Genomic DNA, 22453 nt, shown 5'->3' on the forward strand with positions numbered 1-22453 from the left:
GCCATAAGCTGAAACATCATGGTACGGATCAAGCTCTTCGCTAGTATAATATATCTTTTGTTTATAATTTTTCTTCTTGGCTGATTGGTAGATTTCATAGTTGTTAGGCTTCTCTAAAATTGCTTTTTAGTGCTAATGGTCCTTATCAGCATTATTGGTCTCATTGCATTTGTGAAAACTCCAACGACCAGTCACTTTATGCCAGCTTTTTCACGCACATGGCCATGCCCCATTAGTTGTACGACATAAAACGATAGTTGTTAATTCTAAAGTGAACCTCTTTTCTTCGGAACCAAATTGGACTAGCTTTGTTTTGGAATATTGCAGTGCAGGAATTCATATTGATATTGGTTTATTCTTGACTAGTCACAAGGAAAGGAAACCCACCAGAAAGGCCAAGCCAAATCTGTTAACAATCTAGCTAAGCCAAATAGCCAATGACGTGGCCCTTAAATTATACATCAGCAGGAGCAACACCATCTTTTCACTTCTTCTTGTTTGTTAACTCAATTGCTTGATTTAGCATTGTATCCCCTGTACTATGTTAAGATGTTTTAGAGTTCATTCAACCAAACTTTCTTAACTAAATATGTTTTAGACTATGGATCAGTCCTATGAAAATTGTATCATTATATTTGGAGTTCAAAAATGATTTGGAAATACTATTGTTATTTAATATCCCAATATAGTAATTGGCAAAGTCGCGTCCTGGAGACCTGGAATAGCCAATATAAGAAAATAAAAACGCAGAGAGGTGTACGATTAAGGCTTCTCAAATCCAGGCAATGTACCTCTTAATGAAGATGTTGAAAAACTAAGTTCTTTATCTCTTTTGGGCTTGTTCAATCATAGCTAGCTTGAGGGGGTGATACACCATTTTACGTAAAGTGGTAAACAAAATTCGACCTAGACTATTGCACAAACAATGAGGAATAGACCCAGACACCCAGGAAGCATGCTAGCTTCAGCCCCCATGACAGCTGAATATTAACTCATAGCCAAAGTGCAAAGCTTTAACATATTTTGCTGGCTAAATTTACGGAACACATCATGGCTATGTCACATAAACAATGATGCACAAACTCAGTGAAGCATATATTGAGTCTCACCACATTGAGGCTTCATATATTACCCAATCTACATGGTAGGTAGATATTCATGAATAGTTTCTTCCTTTTTCTTTCCTGAATGTGTTTACTTCTTCTTGAGGATGATTGCTCCTTTGGACCCTATCAAATCAACCAATCCTTTTCCATTCCTGTATTCAAGTAGAAAGCGATCAAGTAGCTTGGGTTCTCCACACAGAAAAGTTTACGACAGAAACAGGAAAGTGAAAGGGGAAGAAAATAGCTCTCAGGTCAATGTTCCAAATTTCTTCCTTTACAAATATACAACTGCCGTTTGTCGGCAACTTATCAAAAGAAATGAAAATACAACATGCAATAATTAATTTGCATGGACGTGCATGGCAGCAGTTGAAAAGTTTGGGGCTGCTTGCATGGTGAGAGCTACCGACACATGCAATTTTGCCCATGGCTGTCTATATTTATTTAATTTCCACCAGAGAGTGAACAAAAACTCAAATATGCAAAAGTTGAGTCGTCGTGTACAGAAGGAAACATCAATTTTCAAGAGAAAGAAAAAGGAGACTCTAGAACGTACTTTTCTATGCATTCTGCTGCCACTTCTAATGCCAGGGCTGTCCTTTCCTTGATATTGCCAGGTCTTCAACTGAGGAACAGCTGTGGAGGATAATTTCTGTATCAACTTAATGTATCTATGTAAGCAATTCAGCATAGTTCTTCCCACAAATCTCTGAATACAAGTTTCTGCTTCTGCTGATCAGCTCTGTTCCATGAGGTGGAACATAGTGCCTAGATATTCTCAAAAGACAGTTGCATTCTTTGCAAGTCCTTGTCATACATGTTGGGTGCAGCCTGCAGCTGTTGCTGTGTCTGCTGATTCTGGAACCAAGAAGCACATATCCCTTCCATGCTGAATTGGCTCTCTGCCTTGATCACGTCATCATAGAGCGTCTGGCTCTGGTTCTGCATGGCTGTGGTCGTCTCGGCAAAGGTTCCATGGAGCAAGTCAGGCCACTTAAGTTCCTCTACTAGGTGAGCCCTTGTATCTTTTTCTTGTCCGATGTTTGTCCATGGGAAGACACTGTTCTCCAGAATTGAGCTCGTGCTCTGTGGTTCAAAGCCCATACTGTTGCTTCCTCTGCTCCCAGTACTGCTACTGCTGCTAGGATTAGTACCATCCCAGTAGAATGAATCTACTGCGGTACTTCCAATACCAGTTCCTCCATGTCGAGGATTATCAGGCGGAAGATTCAGCCCCATTGATGTAGAGAGGGCCGATGGTGAAACTGGCGGCATCACTGTAGAAATTGTGCTGCAGTTGAAGTCACTCTGGTTGAACCAGAGTGAATTCATATTCGCCCCATCGCCACTGCCACTCTCACTGTTGTAGCCTAAAGGCTGTTGGAAAGGGAAATAGAGAGTTTGGCCTGATGAGCGGCAGGTTGATGGACTCTCGTGTCCAGCAGTAAGCTGCTCCAGGAACAACTCTTTTGGTGGCACCTTAGGGCGTGCCAAGTTCGGAGTTTCAGTGCGATTCTTGTCATACATGGGCATCAGCATTGATGATTGAGCCGTCTCGCTGAGGAGGTGGCTCAAGTTCCCCAGAGCACCAGCACTTGATGGGTTGACATCGCTGGACCCTGAGGTTCTCTCGGTGCTGACGGTGGGAGCTGCTCCGCTGCGATCAGCCTCAGTAAGGGGCTTGTGGGTGTTGGGATCAATGCCTTTCTGCCTCAGCTTCTTCTTGATGCACGAGTTCCATAGATTCTTGATCTCATTATCAGTCCTCCCTGGCAGCTGTGCTGCAATTTGAGACCACCTTCTCATGGAAAAGTGAAGTGCTAATATCAGCTAAAATTACCAACTGCTGTTTTGCTCATATGCAGTCTTGAATTCTGATACTACTTCTCAGGCTTAAATTTACCTGTTTCCGAGGACAGCGTGCAGCTCAATGATGAGCTCTTCTTCGTCTTGGGAGAATGCCCCTCTCTTGAGGTCTGGCCTCAGATAGTTTATCCACCTCAGCCTACAACTCTTTCCGCATCTTTGGAGCCCTGCAACAATTTGTCTTCTTGAATTTAGATAATTGAACTGACCAGAGGTATTTGAGAGAGGAGAGATTTCAGTTGGCAATTGGAACCAGAAAAATGCAGAGGAAGGAGAGGGGAGAACTGAGAGTTGATAACTGTGGACTAAGGGAAGAAAAATTCGTTGTACATACCAGCGAGTTTGGGAACAGAACTCCAGCAGCCATGGCCATGCTTTGTTATGTGATTCATGAGTTTCTCATCCTCCTCAGGGGACCAGAGCCCCTTTCTCAACTTTTGCTTGTAGCAGCAAGAATGCCTCCCCATCTCAATGCAATGCAGAACCTGAGAGCTCCAAATTCACAGAGCTTACAGGCCTGTGGAATGTATATAGCCCGCAATTATGCAGGGCGAACACCTTCTCCAGTAGCACGAAGCTTCTTCAATGATCGATGATGGCTTAAGGAGTGGGAAATTGCAAAGTTTGAAGTAGCTTATATACCACTGGATGATTGGGCTTCAGCTGAGGCTAGAATTGAGCAACTGCACGGTTGCAGATAGGAGATTTCAGTGGAGAGCAAGGAAAGGTTAGGGGCACTCCTCTCCTTTTCTTTGCAGGACAGCCCTTTAGCACCTTCTTTTAAAGGTGGTGGTGGAGGTGGTTGTGGGCTTGTGCCAAGGGAGGTTTAGCCCTTCCTTTGGTGTGCTTCTGGCTATGTGTGGGCGTCTGTCTCATCATCTCCTAAGAATCTATGTCTGGTGCCAAAACCGGTGGGGTAGACCCGTAGCCACCTCCACCGATATTTTAATTGTCGTGACCTTTGTGCAAGAAACTGTTACATTAGACCACCCTCCATTTCCTTTCATCCCAATTCCCATGCCCGGTGTGTTTCTTTGGGCACAAGCCAGTGAAAGTGAAACGTGTCTATCAGAGTTACATGATTAGGACACGGATTGGTGCTGTTGCTGCCATGGCGAGTGACTGTGACCTTTAGCAGCCAGTTTTTCTTTTATCTCTTGTCTGCAGCTACTTCTGTGTCACGGGTGCTCCATGCACGGCAGAGCACACAGTTGGGCAGAAACATTGTCCACTTTTCCTCTGTTGCTAATTAAGACTCGTCGTGTTAGCTGCTGTTCGTTTCGTGCGTGCATGTGCACCTCATTTTTCTTCTCACCTGCAAGATTTTATGCGTCAGACCTAAGTGTTGTCCTTTCTTCTTGCTTTTCACGTAACTCACTGGGTCACTTCTCTCTGGGGAAAAAAGCCTTGGTCAATCATCACAGTTGGGATCGTGGGGAAAAAGCGATGTCAGCAGAATAGCAGATGTTCGTATTCCAGGACATAGAGCATCTTCCTTTTGTTTATCTCCGGCAGCTAGCAGGCTGTCTAGCAATTCTAATCACAAATCGTTACTGCTCCAGTCCAACACCAGGAAGCACGTTGCAGGCGCTGAATGTCTGTCAAGAATCAAGCTTCCTATAATTGCAAAGATAATCGTATAGGCACGAGTATAATGATTTGTCCGATTGGCTGTTGCTAGCGTCAATGGAGGCACTGATCGCTGTGGAGGGAAACTCAGGGCGACAGCCGCCTGTGAATTTCTTTCATGAAACTTTGAATACAAAAGGGGTCCACTGGAGGAGACAAATTTCTCTTGAGTAATGTATGCGGAACGAGCTAGTCAATGGGCATATTATTGTTGGTATCTTTTGCTTGTCTAAAGAAACGAGCGTTTTTATCCATGATTCCATGATTAGGATTGTAGTAATGGCACCCGTCTGTGCCCATGTGACGGCGGATACTTGTCGCCAATTAAACAAACGCGGCGCGAATCAAAAGGCTCTGATTGGTGAATTTTTTAGTCTAGTTTTCCAGCTGATCATTTTGTCCTTTGATTCCCCATGCAACGGATCTCATCCGTTCTGGAGCCTTGCGTTGTCTGTTGCGTATAGTGTGGCACATCTATATTATTATTTTCTGAAGATTGTATGTGCTATATATTACTTGTTCTGGAGATTTTATATGCTAGTTATCAACTGTCGTTGTTTGAATTCAACAAATCAATAGATGCTCCAAGAATCAATGTCACCATCTGTTCTTCCTCCCTCCATGCAGGACGACTTGCAGTTGAGCCAGGAAAAAGGACTGTCAGGTAAGTACCTACCTACCTTTTGACTGTAACTGCTAGTGCTCACTTCCTTTTTTTGGCCCCAGGGAAGAAGTGCTCGTTCGCCCACTCCAGAATCTGGACTGGGTGAGGGTGACCCTACAGGTAATTTTGGATGTAGTTAACCTGTGCAGTGGTGCAAAATCACTGGGTCTAGCTATATATTAAATGCTAAATCTATCACGCATAGTTGTGTGCTTTTTTTTCCTTCTTTGCCAAAAGGTGTGGCATTATTCATTCATGAGAGAAGGGAAGGCGGACGGCGGCGGCAGGAGAGCATGGCAATTAGCAAGGCTGGCGCTAGAAGATCACGGGGAAGGCAAGTTTGACAACGGGGCATCTTTTCTGGGGTCCCCAGGAAACATATATAGGCCCACTCCCTCCCTAATCGCTATGGTACACACGATGATGCATGGTGAGTGATTTACTACTCCACAATATCCATCCATTTCTTCATATTTATTTATTTATTTACAATAATGATAATGATAATAATAATAATAATAATAGGAGTCCCTTAGCGTTAGAGAGAGAGATGTGTGTTAAATTTCTGATGGCCTAGGCTGGTGATGATGAACGAATGATCGGTACAGCCGGGAATCAAGAGGGATGAAGATCCGAACAGGACCGCATCGTCCTGTCCATAGTACATGGGTAGGCCCGTGGAAGCTTACGGTACGCAGCTTTGTGCTGCCTTTGTGTGTGTGTGTGTGTGAGAGAGAGAGAGAGAGAGTGGTGTGGGGGTGTAGCGTAGGACAATGGGGCCGGCCGTCCCTGGCCAAGGAATGGAATGGTAGGGCACCATCCAATCCCAATCCAATCTTCCCTTGTAGCAGCATAGACGCCTATCTATCAAAGGAGAATGGATCGAGTGAGAGGCCGTGGGAGGCGAAAGCGAAGGGACCACGCCCATGCCCCCCCCCCCCGCCCCGCCCGGCCCGTCCGTGTGCCAACCAACTAGACGCGCACTAGCGCGCTAAGTCATTATAGCTTGTAATACAAATTTCTATCCACGACGACACACATGCACATATATAAAATGTGTGTGTATGCGATGGTGATATATATATATATATATATATACACATGTAACAATTAAGAACCTCATCAGGACTTGTTGCATGTATATGCACCTGATTTATATGCACATGTATATGTATCTCGTTTATTTATCGACCATTTGCTTAGTTTTTCAGGGGTCCTGGCCTGAGAACAATGAGTAGTGAATGCTGTTGGACAGGAATTATCCCTGCGAGTCGCCTTTGTCCTTGTCACACCTTTTGTTTTCTCCTCCCGTTGCTAGCTGTCTGCGGACGTGTACGTGCGCAGGCATCCTACGTCCATAGGCCATGCACTAGGCGGGTCCTACTAGATACGGAGTATGTTCCCATCGAGATTTAATTATATCGGAAAAAAATATATACATACATCTATCCGTCTCGTGTTAATTTCTGGGCCTCTAATTTCAACAGCTCATCCCACGGAAATCGTCATTCTGAGGCAATAATTTAATAGTACTTGTCGCTCATTTTTGGGTGTCGATGCTTGATTGGCTAAAGAGTTGGTGGTGCAGTTCGTGGATGCCTGACCCCCTGCTTTGGAAATTTGGAACATCGAATTGTGGAGCAAGTTTTGCATTACTGCAGGTAAGGATTATTCTCATTTCGTCATTGCGTCAGCTGTTGTTTGTTTATATCTGAAAACGAAATGAACTGTTAGTATTTACATTGATGAATTTGTGCTCGAGTTTATTTTCCTTTGAATTTGAATAATATACATGAGTATTTTACATTAGTGACGACGAATCCTCTCTGTTTCAAAATGTAGAGCGTATATATTGAAATTTAGAAAGGTCAAACATTGTAAGATTTGGCATCAATTAGTCACAATTCTACATGTTTGCACAAAAGATATATCAATATATAGATTCATACTTAACATATCTTTTAGTGGTAATTGGCAACCTATTGTACTAGAAATCAGAGTGCTCAATAAAGTACACCTTCAAATACTTTGATAAGCAAACAGGAATGGAGGCAGTAGCTTGTACTCAACTAGCTTAGCGTGCCTGCGAAGATCACATCCCAAGAGATTTCCCAACTACTTAGCTATGTCCTTTACCTTTCCTACAATTGTCATAAAGTATTAGCGTCATGGTGATTTTAGAAAGCGTTTTCGTTTTATTTGCCCCCCCCCCCCCCACCCAACTTCTTGCTGAGGAATTTGAAAGATCCACTGGAACTTGATTACTAGACAAAATACAAAAAATACCCCCCCCCCCCACCCACCAAAGAAGTTTGGTTTTATTTGTAACCATGTAATCATTTATCGAATATTTTAAATAATATTAGATGAAAGAAGGACACTAGTAACGATGGAGTCAATACGTGCCTGTCGACCTCCCTTTTTCCACGCAAAGAAATAGCAGACTGTATGAACTTGCTTTCATGCGACATCACTTTCTCCAGTGTGTAGTATATTCATGTAGCTCGAAAGCTTTTATTTATCTATCAAAGAAAGCGCGAAAGCTGCCCGCGTTTGTCCTCCATTTTTCTTGTTGATTCTCCCCGTAGTTCACTGACCAGCCCAACATCCAACCACAAATGCCACGTCTATCGATTCTTAACCCTATATATAGCATGTAGCCATGCACGTCTAATCTGTCTATGTGTGTGTGTGTATATATATATATATACACATATATATAATCACAAGAAACCCATCAGCAAGTTGCAAAACGGTGATTTGAAAGAGCTACCAAATAATGCCTGTGGTAGAATCAGGTATATAATAATAAGCTGCCTAATTAGCCAGTGTGGCGTGTCGTGTGTCATGCATTAGTTATGTTATTGCAATAGGAGTGTATCATACACACCGCCAGTTGTATATAACAACGAAGAAGACGATTTTGTGAACCTGGCTTTTAGGTCAAACATGTTATCCATCCATGCATCCAAAAAAACTTTGATATTTTGTGAATCCTGCCGACAGATTTTCCTTTCTTTCCATGTAATACAAATGTAACTGGGTCCAACTCAAATTAAGTTAGGTTTATTATCTAAGTATATAAATTGGGCGGAAAAAACAGGCAATGATTACTACTTAGGCCTTGTTTGGATGTTGTCGTATTTACTTCAATCCATGTGTGTTGGTGTGGGTTGGGATGAAATTTAGTTCAAGTTCCACCCCATTTCACCTCAACACATGTGGATTGATGTGAATTCGACTACATCCAAACAAGGCCTTAGTAATATAAATTGCACGAAAGCAGGCATAGTTAGTTAATTAATTAGTTCTATTGCATTGCAAATGTTACACCTCTCTACCTTACACTTGTCTAGTGCCCTTTGTCTCTTATGACTTGCTATTTTCAAGAAGAAAAAACCAAGATTTTTTTTCGCTAACATGCAACTGCACGTTTTTCATTAAGAGAGAAAAAAGTCATGCCTAGGCGGTGACCAACCTGGAAGTGCGAGACATAAACCCGGTCGGTTTGTCAGACAAACTATTAGTTTGTTAATTACTAGTTCTACTGAATTATTGCAGTGTTACACCCGTCTCTTTTTTGAGTTGTTCTTAGTACGTGGTCACGTTGCCTGTCACTTAATTTAGGTAGTTGATGTTTGCTCAAAAGTTTTTGTACTGCTAATGCTTATTGCATTCATCAAACCTACTGAAACTTACACATATGTATAAGAACATACCGTACCTTTCATTTTTCAGGTGCAAGGTAAACAAACAGGATAACATTTTCACATGCTTATATAATGTAACAGTAGAGTACTAGTAGTAAATTTTTGTCGGCACAACTTAGACCCCAAACTAAATTAAACTAAATCAAAGCTCACTTGTATATATCTGATCTGGCATTAGAGGACAGAGCAGGGATATGGGAGTATTAGCGGGAGGGCCGGGGGGCATTATATTATCAGAAGATTGGGGGCTCCATTGTCACGCTAGCATCACTTTCCTTGACCCCCCTTTGGTTATTAGCAAACAAATTAAAGCTAAATAATGCAAACGGTGGATGGATGCATCGCATGGCGCCAGTGCAAGCAGCAGTTGGATCCACACAAAAATGGGTTCATGCGCCGATTATCCGCCGAATTAAGTCGATGGCGCGATAGCTTAATATTATGGTTGGGATTTTGCCGGGAGAGCGTAGCTAGAGTTGACGGGCAATCAATCAATTAATCAAAGGAGGAGAGTGGGGGAGAGGGGTCCAATAAACCACGCACATAACACGACTATAATTAATCCCCCCGTCCCTACGATGGTGAAGTCACACCTTCCTGCAAGGTCAGGCCAGGGTCCCCTCCCCCCGTGCATGCATACACATACACCATGCATGGCCTTGTTTAGCTGGTGAAATTTTTTTGCAAAGTGTTACTGTAACATTTTTGTTAGTATTTGACAGTTGTTGTCTAGCCATGGAGACTACTAGGCTCAAAAGATTCGTCTCGCAAATTACAGACAAACTATATAATTAGTTATTTATATTTATATTTATATTTAATGATCTATGCATATGCTGCGGTCATTTTGCAATGCAGCATGAGCCGGTCGCTGCTGGTTACATAGTAGCCGTAACAGCTACAGCTATACGTACACCGATGATCCCTGTACTAGGAGTCCAGTAGGACTACACTTACGACTGCTTGGCCACTGCAGTCCACAACTGCTCCTTTTCTTTCTTTTGTTCGTTCGTTCGTTCTCTATGGTCCCCCATCACATCGTCACCATTTATGTATGGCGCAGTGTGCAAGCTACGACTGAAACACAGGGAGGACGACGATGGTATGATTTTTTCACACAAATTTTACATGGATGTATTCTAGAATTCCATATGAATTTTATTGGAAGGAGTGGAATTATTAGTATATATGGTCTGCTCGGACAGAGGATGGAGGCGAGCGAAGCTACAGTTTTTGTGTCTCGTATAGTACGTAGGCGTTGCCGGCTGGCCGCCGTGCATATGCGTGGGCACGTACGTACGTATACGTACTACATGTCCTGTGGTTGGCAGCGCGCGGCGCTAACTCCTGTGCCCGTATAAATAATAATACCTTAAAGTTCACGTATATATATACGACGTCGTCGTACAAGGTCCGGCACTCGTAGATGGCCGGTGGCCATCCTTAGTACAGTTCACAACAGCTTTATAAGTTGTTGTAAACTGTTTTTTTTGCGCTAAACACTTATTTTTAAAATAGCTTTATGGGTGAAGCTGTTTTTCTTCCCCTCTCACAAAAATATGAGTGAGATGATGTTGAAAAAAGTAGCTTATTGCAGCTCTCTCTCATTTCTTTGTCACATCTATGCAAAAAGTAGTTGGTGAAGCTATTTTACCAAACATTTTTTTTTTCAAAATAGCTTAGCTTCATTTAGGAAGTTGCTCATACAGCTATTTTATAAAAAAACAACTTTACTAGTGAATTTGAGCTGTGCCAAACAAGGCTCTATATACGCGTACGTACGTGCGTGCAAGGTGTGAAGTCGCGTATGTACGCGTGATGCGTTACTTGCTTGTCGCATGCTGCACGATAGATAGATGCAAATCAAAATGGTCCAACTACAATGGTCTGGCTGACCCTCGACGCAGGGCTGTATATAGGACTACGTACTGTCCTCCACTCCGAAATTTTTTTTGTAGGACTACTGTCCATTACTGTACGGACGGAAACGTGTGGCCTGTAATGCTATTGCATATATATAGACGCTTGCTTGGTATTAGCTAGACGATGCATCATGTTTTGGAAGCTAGCTTACGTGCTTGTTTCTGTGGGGGCATGTAGTACGGTGTGCATGCTATATATCGATCGGCCGGGGGGTCTAGCTATCACGTGAAAATGCACAAAGTTTTGTAGATACATGCATGAGAATCATATATACCAATATATCAGTCAGGTACTAGTATACATAGGGGGTGTTTAGTTCCTCATAAAATCCAAAGTGCAAAATGCCAAGTGATGAAATGCAAAATTTTGGATGTATCATGAGGGGAATAAACTCTGCATTTTGGATGGAACTAAACACGATGCCACCTTTTTGCTAAAAAATTTGCATGGTGTTTAGTTCCATTTTACAAAATAATAGATCAAAACCTAAAATTTTTTTGAGAAAAAAGGGCAACTAAACACCCCCACAGTACGACATTCTAGTTACAGATTGTAAATGTTGTGCCACTGCACATGCATATGCACCTGCCTGTGTTCAGTGTTGGTGTGATGATATATAGGAACAATCTTAGGATCAACGACAGACGACGACGACCGTATGCTGGAAACTGTTGAAGAGATGCATCGCAACAGGTGCAAATACCTTGCACATGTACCTCCAGGAAAGGTAGGGAACACAATTATTTGTGAAAATCCGCTTTAGCTGCTTAAATGTGCAGTGCAGTGGAGGGCTCTCGTTTTTAATAGGATGATGATGGTCGTGATGAGCTAGTGCATGCTGTGAGATAGCGACGACAACAGCAATAGGTAGCGCTGGTCCTCGCCTGTCAACTATACCATATAGTTCGTCTTTTGTCTTAGCATCCTTGTTGCATTGGTCATATGCACGCACAGCACACGTATGGTCCGCTACTGTGTGCTTAATACTTATTAGCATGACTTTTTCATTAATGTACATTGTTTTATGTTGTTGTTATCAATCTTTTTTTTTAACTTTGACCGCCTATATATGTGTATATCAAACATAGATTTATAATAATGTACGGTTGATGCTGTCAGTATATTTACTATTAAGGGATGAAAACGGATTGCATACAGAAAGATATCACCAATATCACATTTGTTTTCATATATCTAGTCGGATTCGGATTCGAATATGGATAATATTAACCCTGTCGGATAAGATACGATTGGATGTGGATATCATGAATATACAATTTAAGTAATCGGATAACGGTATCAGATGTTGAATATTCGGACTCGAATACAGCCAGATCTAAACCCCTGTAAACGAATTCGGTCTTGAATATGGTCGGAAAATATTCGTACCATTTTCATCCATGTTTGCTATGCATGAAAACAAAAAACTTTCATAGTGTAGATGTTACATTTTTATAGAGATAAATTACAGGTCAAAGTTTCACCCTGCTTGTAAACTATATCGATCTCCTAATTCCTAAACAACTTATATATTTAGCTTATATTTATAATCAAAGATAGTATGATCAGATATGATCAATAAATTATTTGGTGAGCATATGGAAATGGAAATACACGATTGCATTGGGTCTCTTAATTTATTGGGGTTATTTGACTCTTTGGAGTGTTTTCATTGCTTTGTTGCATTTGCTCAGTTTAGGTTTTCTTCTTTTTAATATAATCAGCAGCTCTCTTTGATTCTTAAAAAAAAATAATTGCATTATGTGCTAGCTAGTATAGCTTGCATAGTAGTACTATTTATCAGTGGGAAGAATAATTATTTGAGCCTTATTCAAAAAAAAAAAAAACACTGAGAGCCTCGCCATATACATCCTGTAAATATTCCAAAAACTAAGGCCTCAGGACAATAATAAATATTTTCAAACATGCTTCCAAAAAATCTGTATGAATATTGAACACACATTGAATAGGAGATTATTTATACCTATTTTTCTAAAAAAGAATTGGATGAGCCACAGCATTAATAATTTGAGGTCAATTCCGCTTGAATACTGTACATGATGATATACCACGCACGTACGTGGAGCTCCCTACGTCAGTCAGCTTCTTCAGAGAAAGCTGATGAAGTGATGAGTCGCTACTTATCCGTGTGGCGGGAGCTGAGAGGCGTAGCGTAGAGGTGGACGTACGTGTCCGGTGTCCATCATGTCCAACATCTCTGGAGATGCAACCAAATGAAATATAACTAAAAGAGATCGAGAATCTGATGAATAAACTGAATCTTGGAAGGTCAGATGTAGCTATACGAGCGAGGTGGTCACATACGTACGTACGTATATAGAAACGTAGCTGCTTCTAAAAGCGTTTCGTTGCTTTCGATGCCTTCAATTAATTCGACGTCGTCCCTCCTTTCCTCGTGCTCTCGAATGATGTTAAGATACGACCCAACTGAATCCTTATCAGAGATGGATGGACCATATGGGGTTTAGGGCATCTCCCCACCAGATTAAACAAACACAATTCTCTTTTCCTATAATAGCTAGTAATAAAAAGGATTGAAGAGTAAAAAAAAATATGCTTCAATATGTCTCCCATTTTAATCCTTTTTCCATAAACAAATGGGTAGGCGCAACCGCACGGTCGTCTGAACCTCCCGCCTCCTTATTTCTTGCGCTGCCCTTTTTCCCTTTCTTCCTCTTGCTGGCATCTTCTCCATCTCCGACGACTCTTGTCCCCGCCGCGGCACAATAGGGTTTCACTGGAGCTTTGCCATGGCTATGGAGTTCCCCTGTCTCGACCTGGCCTGACTGCCTTCATTTTTGCTAGGACCCCTAAACGCACTAGGTATCCTCACCATTCGGCTGACCTTTCTCCCTAAACCGTACCTCTTCTCTCCTAAGCCTACCAGAGTTGGGAAATAAGAGTGGAGAAACTCGTCAGAACCCTCTAAAACAGGTATACATCATGCCAGCGCCACCAGAGTTGGGACACGTGTAGCCCTAGAGTTAGGCGCGGGCGAGGGCATGAGCACAGGCATTGAGGTTGGGGAATGTGAGATTGGAAAGGCATGGGCGTGCGGTGAGTTTATCGCTTGCATGCCTGCTTTTAAGTCTTTGCCTAAAAAATTCTCAAATCTCAAAATCTTTCTTCTGTCTCAATAAAAGAAAAACAATCATCAATTTTTCTAAATCCTCTTTCATCCCTCTCCTGTCACTGACATCTCGCGTTTACACCATCGAGTTGAGAAAGCGCACAACTGTCATGTCATGGTTGCCACCATGCCACCTCATAGGTGCAGCCTCCGCCACATCGTACAAGCAAGTAGCCACTCCACCATGCTATGTTGGTGAATAGTCGAGCAGGTAGTACTTCCACTATATCGTGCGGGTAGGCAAGCCACTGCTTCGACGACATCGATAGGAGAGGAGATGGAGAGAAACAAGAGAAGAGAGAAAAGGAAGAGGCATTTCTTTATCACTGGCATATGGATCCTACATATAAAGGAATGATGTTTTCTCACTCAACTTGGAGCGCATATTCCCTTTAATTCAGTTTGCTTTTAGTTGGGATTGTTCTAATTCAGTGCCAATGACACTACTACAAACTACTTTGTTAGTGGTTAGAATTGCTTTTGTAGATGTGGTTTTTTCAACCATCTCTACTCAAAGGTTCTAATGAAATGATTAATTTCTAGGACCGAGGATGCAACAACCTCTAGAAATTGATTTTTAGAGGTGGATCATGTCCTCAACTGTTTCTAGAAATGAATTCGTAGAGATGATTAGTAAGATAACCCACCTCTTAAAATCATTTTCTCAAAACTATAAATCGTCCAAAAATAGCACATAGAAGGCCACTACTACTGGAGCCAATGTGGTTGCACAAGCAATTTTCACGCGAGATAGACACATTCACTTTCTGAGAATCAAACTCAAAACCACTAGTCTCATCCAAGCTTCTGCTACCACTCCAACAATCACTTGTGATTAAGTGAATGGTACTATCCTTTTATATTAGCTTCGACAAATCTTATATTGAATATTTAGGCCACTAATTGATTTAAATGGAAAACATGAACTACAAAGTTTAAATCCCATCAACCACTAAAACTTTGATATAGCATTTGATTAAAAATTCATTTGAAAAATTAGTAAGTTGAATTTCAAAAACAAAAAAAATGAAAACATAATTTTAGGACCATAAAAGATTTTAATTGAAAATACCATCAACTAAAGGTTGTAAATGTCTTGGAGCTCAACGTACAACTTTGATAGAAAGTTTGTTTTTAATCTAACTTGCAAAAGTTATGAACTTCTTTGTGCTGTATTTTTTTTAGACTGGTCACGTTATTACTAACTATGTTTAGAAATTGATTTCTAGGGTGAAATACCAACCGTCTTTACAAATCGATTTGCAGTGGCCACTTAAAACACCAATCGTCTCTGTAACTATTTTTAGGCCCTGTTTGGTTCTATGTGCTAAAATTTAGTTCTCATTCCATCAAATATTTGGACACATGCATGAAGTATGAAATAAGACTATTTACGAAATTAAAAACACAACTATTAAATAATTTGTGAGACGAATCTTTTGAGTCTAATTAGTCGATGATTAAATACTAGTTGCCAAATTTAACGAAAATACTATAGCCGCTAAATTTTAGCACCTCCAACCAAATACATTCACCTTGTTTAGATGCGAAAAGATTTTAGATTTCGCTACTGTAGCACTTTCGTTTGGTTGTGACAAATATTTTCCAATTATTGATTAACTAGGATCAAAAGATTCGTTCTCACAATTTATAGATAAACTGTGCAATTAATTTTTATTTTCGTCTATATTTAATGCTTCATGCATGTGCCGAAAGATTCGATGTGTCGAGGAATCTTGAAAACTTTTTGGTTTTCGGGGTGAACTAAACAAGACCTAAGGGTGACTAGCCACTGTACATCAATCGTCTCCGTAACTATTTTTAAAGATGGTGATGACTAGTCACTGTTTACGACTGCACTGCTCTACTAAATCCGCTAAATCCACAGTGAAAGTTTGGAGCTTGGATCAATTCAAAAATTCCCAAGATCCCGTGCCCATCGACGGCCGTACATGCACGCCGGTAGCGCCACAATATCGTCGCACGCTTAATTTGCCGTATTCGTTGGTGTCGCCTGATGACACGCGTCGGTTAAGTAATGACGATGACGGCTGTACGCTTGTCGTCGTCGTTAAGGAACGGCCTTGGACCGACAACAGTCGCTTGTGCACACTTGTGCCTACGCTACGTGCTGCGTTAGCTTGTACGCTTGCAGAGCGGACCGTACACCGTACGTATGTGGTCACGTAAATACACCTGTAAAATCGGTACTCAACTGTCGCTTTCGGTTCGCTTGTGTTATAAGCCGTACTTTTTCTACCAGCCAACAGTGGTTTTCTATCATAATAAATCATTAAATAGTATTTTCAGCCATGATTTTTCATGCCAGCGAACAAGCTAGCTTTGTACCAGTGCTACATGCAATGTGTGTGTGTCTGGTGCTGATGCTTGGCTAGCTTTCTTTCCGAGGCCTTGTTTAGTTTCTAAAAAGTTTTGCCACAAACTTTAGATTCTCCGTCACGTTGAATCTTGTGACATATGCATGGAGTATTAAATATAGATAAAAATAAAAATTAATTACACAGTTTACCTGTAATTTGTGAGACGAATCTTTTAAGCCTAGTTAGTCTATGATTAGACAATGTTTATCAAATACAAACGAAAGTGGTACAGTACCCAAAATCCCAAAATTTTGCCAAATAAACAAGGTGTGTGTAACATTTACATGCATGCGGATGTAGCATGTTTCTTTTTTTAGTGAACGTAACTACATATATTTATGAACATTATCTAAAAAAAATGGTTAGGTTTATTGTAGCGGAATCTCTGCCTCTGTGGATTTAAGTTCTTGTTCTGCATTTGTATTGCGTGATTCAATTTTTCTTTAAAAAATAATGGAGATACAATACTCACCCCGTTTTAAAAGAAACACAATTTTAATTAAGTATGATATGAATCTAAAAATATTTTTTTCTCTAGATTCATATTTAGAATTATATTCTTTTTAGATGGAGGGAGTAAATATGGATAGACCAAACAAAACGGTGTGGAGACTGTGAAGGACGACCTGTATGCGGTGGAGTCAATCAGCAGCGGCACCGAGAACTAGTGTTTTTTTGGTCACGTACAGTACAGTGGACGTTATAAAACCATATCTCATGCATGGTTGGATATATGTCTCGATTTGATCAACAACTCACCGGCGCAAATATAATATTATTATAATAACAATGCATGCATGCATGATTCGATTTGGTATGGCATAATCATCAGAATAATATTTGCTCACAAACTAACAGACCGGCGCCGGCCAGGGCTGTCGGTCCAGTGACAGGTGACAAACATCTTTAAAATATGTATCAGTCACTGCCATCTTGATCGAGAGAATATCTTGTAGTAATGGACAAGTAGAATATTCTTTGTTGTGTATTCTTTATTATTTTTCCTTTCCTTCATTTATTTACATATATAAGGCGCATTGTGATTTGAGAAAATTTCTAGAGTAGACTTGGCCATATTTGCTCAGGTCTATTCAGGAGTATAGTTTGAACATCACTAATACTAATTATGTATTATAAATATTAATATTTTTAATATATATTTAATCAAAATTAATTCTCAAGAAACACAAACGATAGATATTTAGGGACTGAGGGAGTCTCATCGATCGTTGTAAAATCAATTCATATTAAGAGGTATATATGTGAAATTAAGTTCAATTCATACAACTTCGGTATATTATGGATCCATGACTATTTTGATTTCCAAGTGATCACCATGCTCTTTGATTGAAACAATCACTTGTATTTGTATTAACCATGGATCACATGTCAAAAAGGCAAATCTAAAAGGAAAGAAGATAGCCTTGGGGGGGGGGGGGGGCGGAGCAAGCAAGAACATTTGATTTAACTAGTTATTGGTTGAAATTGACTAAAGTTCTACCATTGCAAATGCTAATATAGGCCAATATTTTGATTCAGAGTGCTTTGCTAGAAGTTAAACTCCATTCTCAAAAACATTTTTAGAGGCAGTTCGCTAAGTCAGCCATAGCTGGAAATCATTTTAGGGGTAGTTAACAAAACCAGCCCTAAAAATTGGTTTTGTCAGTTACTAAAAATCCTTTGTTTGTTAGTGAGATGCAAATTAAGTTTTAAAGAATCTCACCTCCTGAATCTGAGAAAAAAAACCTATACACTTGTCATGTGAGTTTCATGAAATTCTCTTTCCAAAGGAGATCTACAAAAGCAAAGCAAAACATGATGATACATGTGGTTCGTGGCAGGAAGGAGCTCAATGCAAGTCAACGTACATACAGTGGAATATAATCCTGTGGAAACTTCGTCGTGGTTGCATATATTGTACCTGTGCACCGACAGTAGGAAGCAACGAACCTGCCGGCTGAAATCTAAAACTAGTAGCTATCTCCCAAGCAAAGCAATCACACATGGAAAAGGGAGAAAAGAATCAAGAAACTAAAAAGGCTTCTACACTCCAATATAATCGACGCCCAGAAAGGTGTGTGAAGCTAGGATCTCTTGATCCATATCATCATTACCTGCTCGTTTTACCACTGATTGGCTAGCAGCGTAGCAATAATATAGGCTAGGATATAGCTTAGCAATAGGATCATATCAGACACTAATTAATTATAAACGAGGATATATCAATCGGTCAGACACATACAAGTCTTGGAGTAATACAACAGTATTTAGAATCCTATGAATGGCATGCCCAAGCTATATTTAGGTATATGAAGCTGATAAGTATATACTCCCTCTATCCTAAAATAAGTGATTCAAGCTACATACCGGCAAGTCAAGCGCTTTTAAATTTGACCAAATATATAAAAAAAGTGATTTTAATATTTGTAGTACATAATTAATATCATTACATAGACCGTTGAATCTATTTTTATAATAATTAGACTTATTTGAAGACTAATATTTTACAAAAAATTTTAGTCAAACTTGAGAAAGACTGACCGTACGAATACTATAAAAGCATTTATTTTAGGACAGAGAGAGTAAAATATAACAGAGCCGACATATTGAACAGGTAGACAAGATAATTAACCGCCGGTGGGGTTGAGAATGGTCAGCTATATATAGATATAGGAAGAAACACATATATAAATTGTTTCCCTAGCTGGTAGCCATGTGAGTTCAGTGATAATCTATAGGACAGAGAGAGTAAAATATAACAGAGCCGACATATTGAACAGGTAGACAAGATAATTAACCGCCGGTGGGGTTGAGAATGGTCAGCTATATATAGATATAGGAAGAAACACATATATAAATTGTTTCCCTAGCTGGTAGCCATGTGAGTTCAGTGATAATCTATAGTTTTTTTTTGAAGAAACAGTGATAATCTATAGTTGAGCTCAACAAATCAAAGAACGAGATGCATGCATATATATATCTTCTCTCAACGTTGTTCCATTTCTACGGAAATCATCCCAATACATAGTTAGATAACCATGGAACTTTCATCTAGTCTAGTATTATACACTGTTTCAATCATCCAACTGTACGTACGTACATGCACGTAGCTAGCACAATCATCATCATACTGATTGCGTGAACAAGTAGGCTTTTTGGTGTCCTCACGCACGTACTCTTTGCGTATATAAAAGTGTCCTACCTTTCACAAAAAAAAAGTGTCCTGTCTCGCTTGATGGACGTGAAGGGATTTATGAAATCTGAATAGGGTTTCAGTCTTTCTAGAAGAAAAAAGGACGAATCCTACCGACGTGGCGACGTCGTCGATTAGATATGACGATATTTCTCTTGGGAGAAGATTAAAAAAAAAGTTAAATATTACAGGTGAGTTTCCTGCACCTCACATACAGTACTACTAGTTGATTTGAGTGCAGGACAGGGGCACTTCAAGCTAGCAAGCAAGGCAAGCTAAAGCATAGCATGGCACATAGCTAGCTAGCTAGTTAGCTGCAGCACCACAGGTCTCTGTAGCTAATTAATAGCATAATTATTTATCAGATGCGTTTTGATTACACATATGTCCATGCATCACCCAATAATCCCAGCCAGCCAGCCAAGAGCCAACCCTAATAATCATGGCCGGCCGGCTGGCTGCTTGCACTGTTGGATATGATCCATGGAACTGTCAGCTGCTGGGGTGGTTGCCTGTCTCTCTGATTGACCCTTCGTCTCTCTCTCTCTCTCTCTCTCTCTCTCTCTCCATCTCCCGGCCGGGCCATTAATTGTTTTTGTTAGCGATAAGAGAGTTCTTAATCAACAGCTAGCAAGCTGCTAGTGAGGCAGAGTATTATGGCGACGAGGACGACGACGAAGGACGGCTGTGTGCTTGTGTGTGTGTGTTCTCCTTCCCGCCATGTGCAGTGCCGGCCGGTGAGATTCTTTGGTGTGCCTAATTGCTAGCTGCACGCACGCGTCTTGCATGGTTGAGCGGTTGCTAGTGTGATAATGTGGCATATATACACTGCTGCCGCAACCGTCATAAACTGTGTCCCTGCCGTGCTGTCTTAAATTAGGCCTTTTAAATTTGAGTAAATTTATAAAAAAGAGCACCATGACACTATGCTAGTACCATTAGATATATCATAAAATATATTTTCATAATATGCTCATTTGGTTTCATACATATCTATAGTTGTTTCTATAAATTTAGCTAAGCATTAAAAATGACTTAAGACAGCTCTAGAAGATCTAGGATAGAGGGAGTATATCAAACAAGGAGTAGTAAGCAATACAGACAACAGGGATTGGGTTTAATCGGTTGTGATGCCGACATGGATTTGTGTGTATATGTCATATTAGCTTTGAACTAAGTCAAATATTTTTATTTTTGACCATCAATTTTTATGAGGTTTACATAGGTTAACAATATAAGATTTATGTTTTTAGATTCACTATGGATAATTAAATGCTTTCATAATATATAATCCATATGTTGTAAACTTCATGGATTTTTTTTGAAAAAATTCTAATTGAAGTTAAGAATGTTTGACTTAAGCCAAACCTAATACGACATGTAAAAATATGGAAGGTGTATTACCTGAACCAATAAATCTAACGATATGTGCTGGTACGGTGTAGATATATAGTGTATCCCTGCCGGCGCAAATTACAATTCAGTAGGGATAGTAGAGTATCTACCAAGCTTATTAGATGTTGGGACTGTTATTATCTTTAGAACAATAATAATTCATATAAATATTCAAACCGGTGTATCAAACAACAAAAAACACATTGTTTCTCAGTTTACTAAGGAATATGTTGTAATTCTTGTAAAAAAAGGAATATGTTGTAATTGTCTTCCTTTTCTTACTTTCACACTTTAATTCTTGTGGCCATGGCCAAGGATCACAAGGGACAAAAGATGTGAACCTAAGAAAAATGATTTAGAGAACCTTTGGAGCCACAAATCATTCAGATAAAGCAAACAAACAAACAACAATGATATTGTAGTTTGGCCTTAGTATGACTTGTTCTAAATGAATGTTAAAAAAACATCTCATGATTGTCATCAGTGGTAAGAAATTGAAATCAGTTTTGATCACATCTAATCATTTGTTATCTACAGCTTGAAAAGCCACACAATCCATCATTTATGGAATAAATAAACATGAATTTGAGAAACAAAATATATGCAAGAAATTGGACAAAAATGCATGTGCCATCTAACAAACAAGTGCATCATCATAATAGGAATTAAATTTATGCATAAATAACTTACGCTAGCTTGGCTTAGATCGTTCACTACATCATCATCATAACAAGAACTAAACATATGCATGTGTTACTTAAGCATAGCTTAATTCTATCATCATGGGTACCACAAATTAACTTATTACTTAGCATTAATATTACCAATTGATCATGTCTATCACTACTAATCAATTAAGTCATAATTTTGATAATAGGTTAAGCTATGATGTTACTAAATATCCATCAATACCATAGTACAACTCAACATGCATCCTAATGGACATATGTTAACTATGGAGTGCCAACAATTTGAAAAATGGCACAAATACACAAGACTACTATTGGAAGTCATGAGATGTACAGGGGTGTTCTTACCCACAACAGGTAGATTGGATAAAAAGGCAAACATGGGCAGCCTTAGCAACCACTCCATTGATTGTATCACCACTAACAAGTACATGGCCCCAAGTATCCTCATCGAGGCCATGACCGGATCCTTAGGTCGTAACCAACATGTAAAACCAATTAGGACTCTATCTATAACCATATCTTCCAACTATATAAGGACGGTAGTGAAACCATAATCGGTGACCAGAGACACATCTCACCCCAACTCGACTCTAAGCTCAATAGTCGACATTTAGAGTAATACGAACAATCATATAGAGTGGACATAGGGAACCCCAACTGAACTAACATAAATATCTATCATGTGTGATACCTCTTTGATCTAGGGTGTATGATTCATACAATTACTTGCTAGTGGAAAACAC

At 40.0% G+C, this 22453-nt stretch overlaps 1 protein-coding gene and 1 pseudogene across 2 annotated transcripts; one reads left to right on the forward strand and one right to left on the reverse strand.

The window, feature by feature from the left end:
- Positions 1–12042, forward strand: LOC110430293. The gene is made up of 6 exons (XM_021447740.1): positions 1–21; positions 5229–5265; positions 5328–5385; positions 5503–5695; positions 6854–6926; positions 10039–12042. Exons 4-6 carry the CDS (start codon positions 5521–5523, stop codon positions 10334–10336), a joined length of 546 nt encoding a protein of 181 aa, XP_021303415.1. The 5' UTR covers positions 1–21; positions 5229–5265; positions 5328–5385; positions 5503–5520; the 3' UTR covers positions 10337–12042.
- Positions 1332–3817, reverse strand: LOC8071296 (annotated as a pseudogene). Its single transcript, XR_002447626.1, has 3 exons — positions 3307–3817; positions 3010–3139; positions 1332–2904 (listed from the first exon to the last, which is right to left on the reverse strand). The product of XR_002447626.1 is annotated as a transcription factor MYB61 (transcript).

The sequence above is a fragment of the Sorghum bicolor genome, chromosome 9, assembly GCF_000003195.3.
Source record: "Sorghum bicolor cultivar BTx623 chromosome 9, Sorghum_bicolor_NCBIv3, whole genome shotgun sequence".
NCBI classification, from domain to species: Eukaryota; Viridiplantae; Streptophyta; class Magnoliopsida; order Poales; family Poaceae; genus Sorghum; species Sorghum bicolor.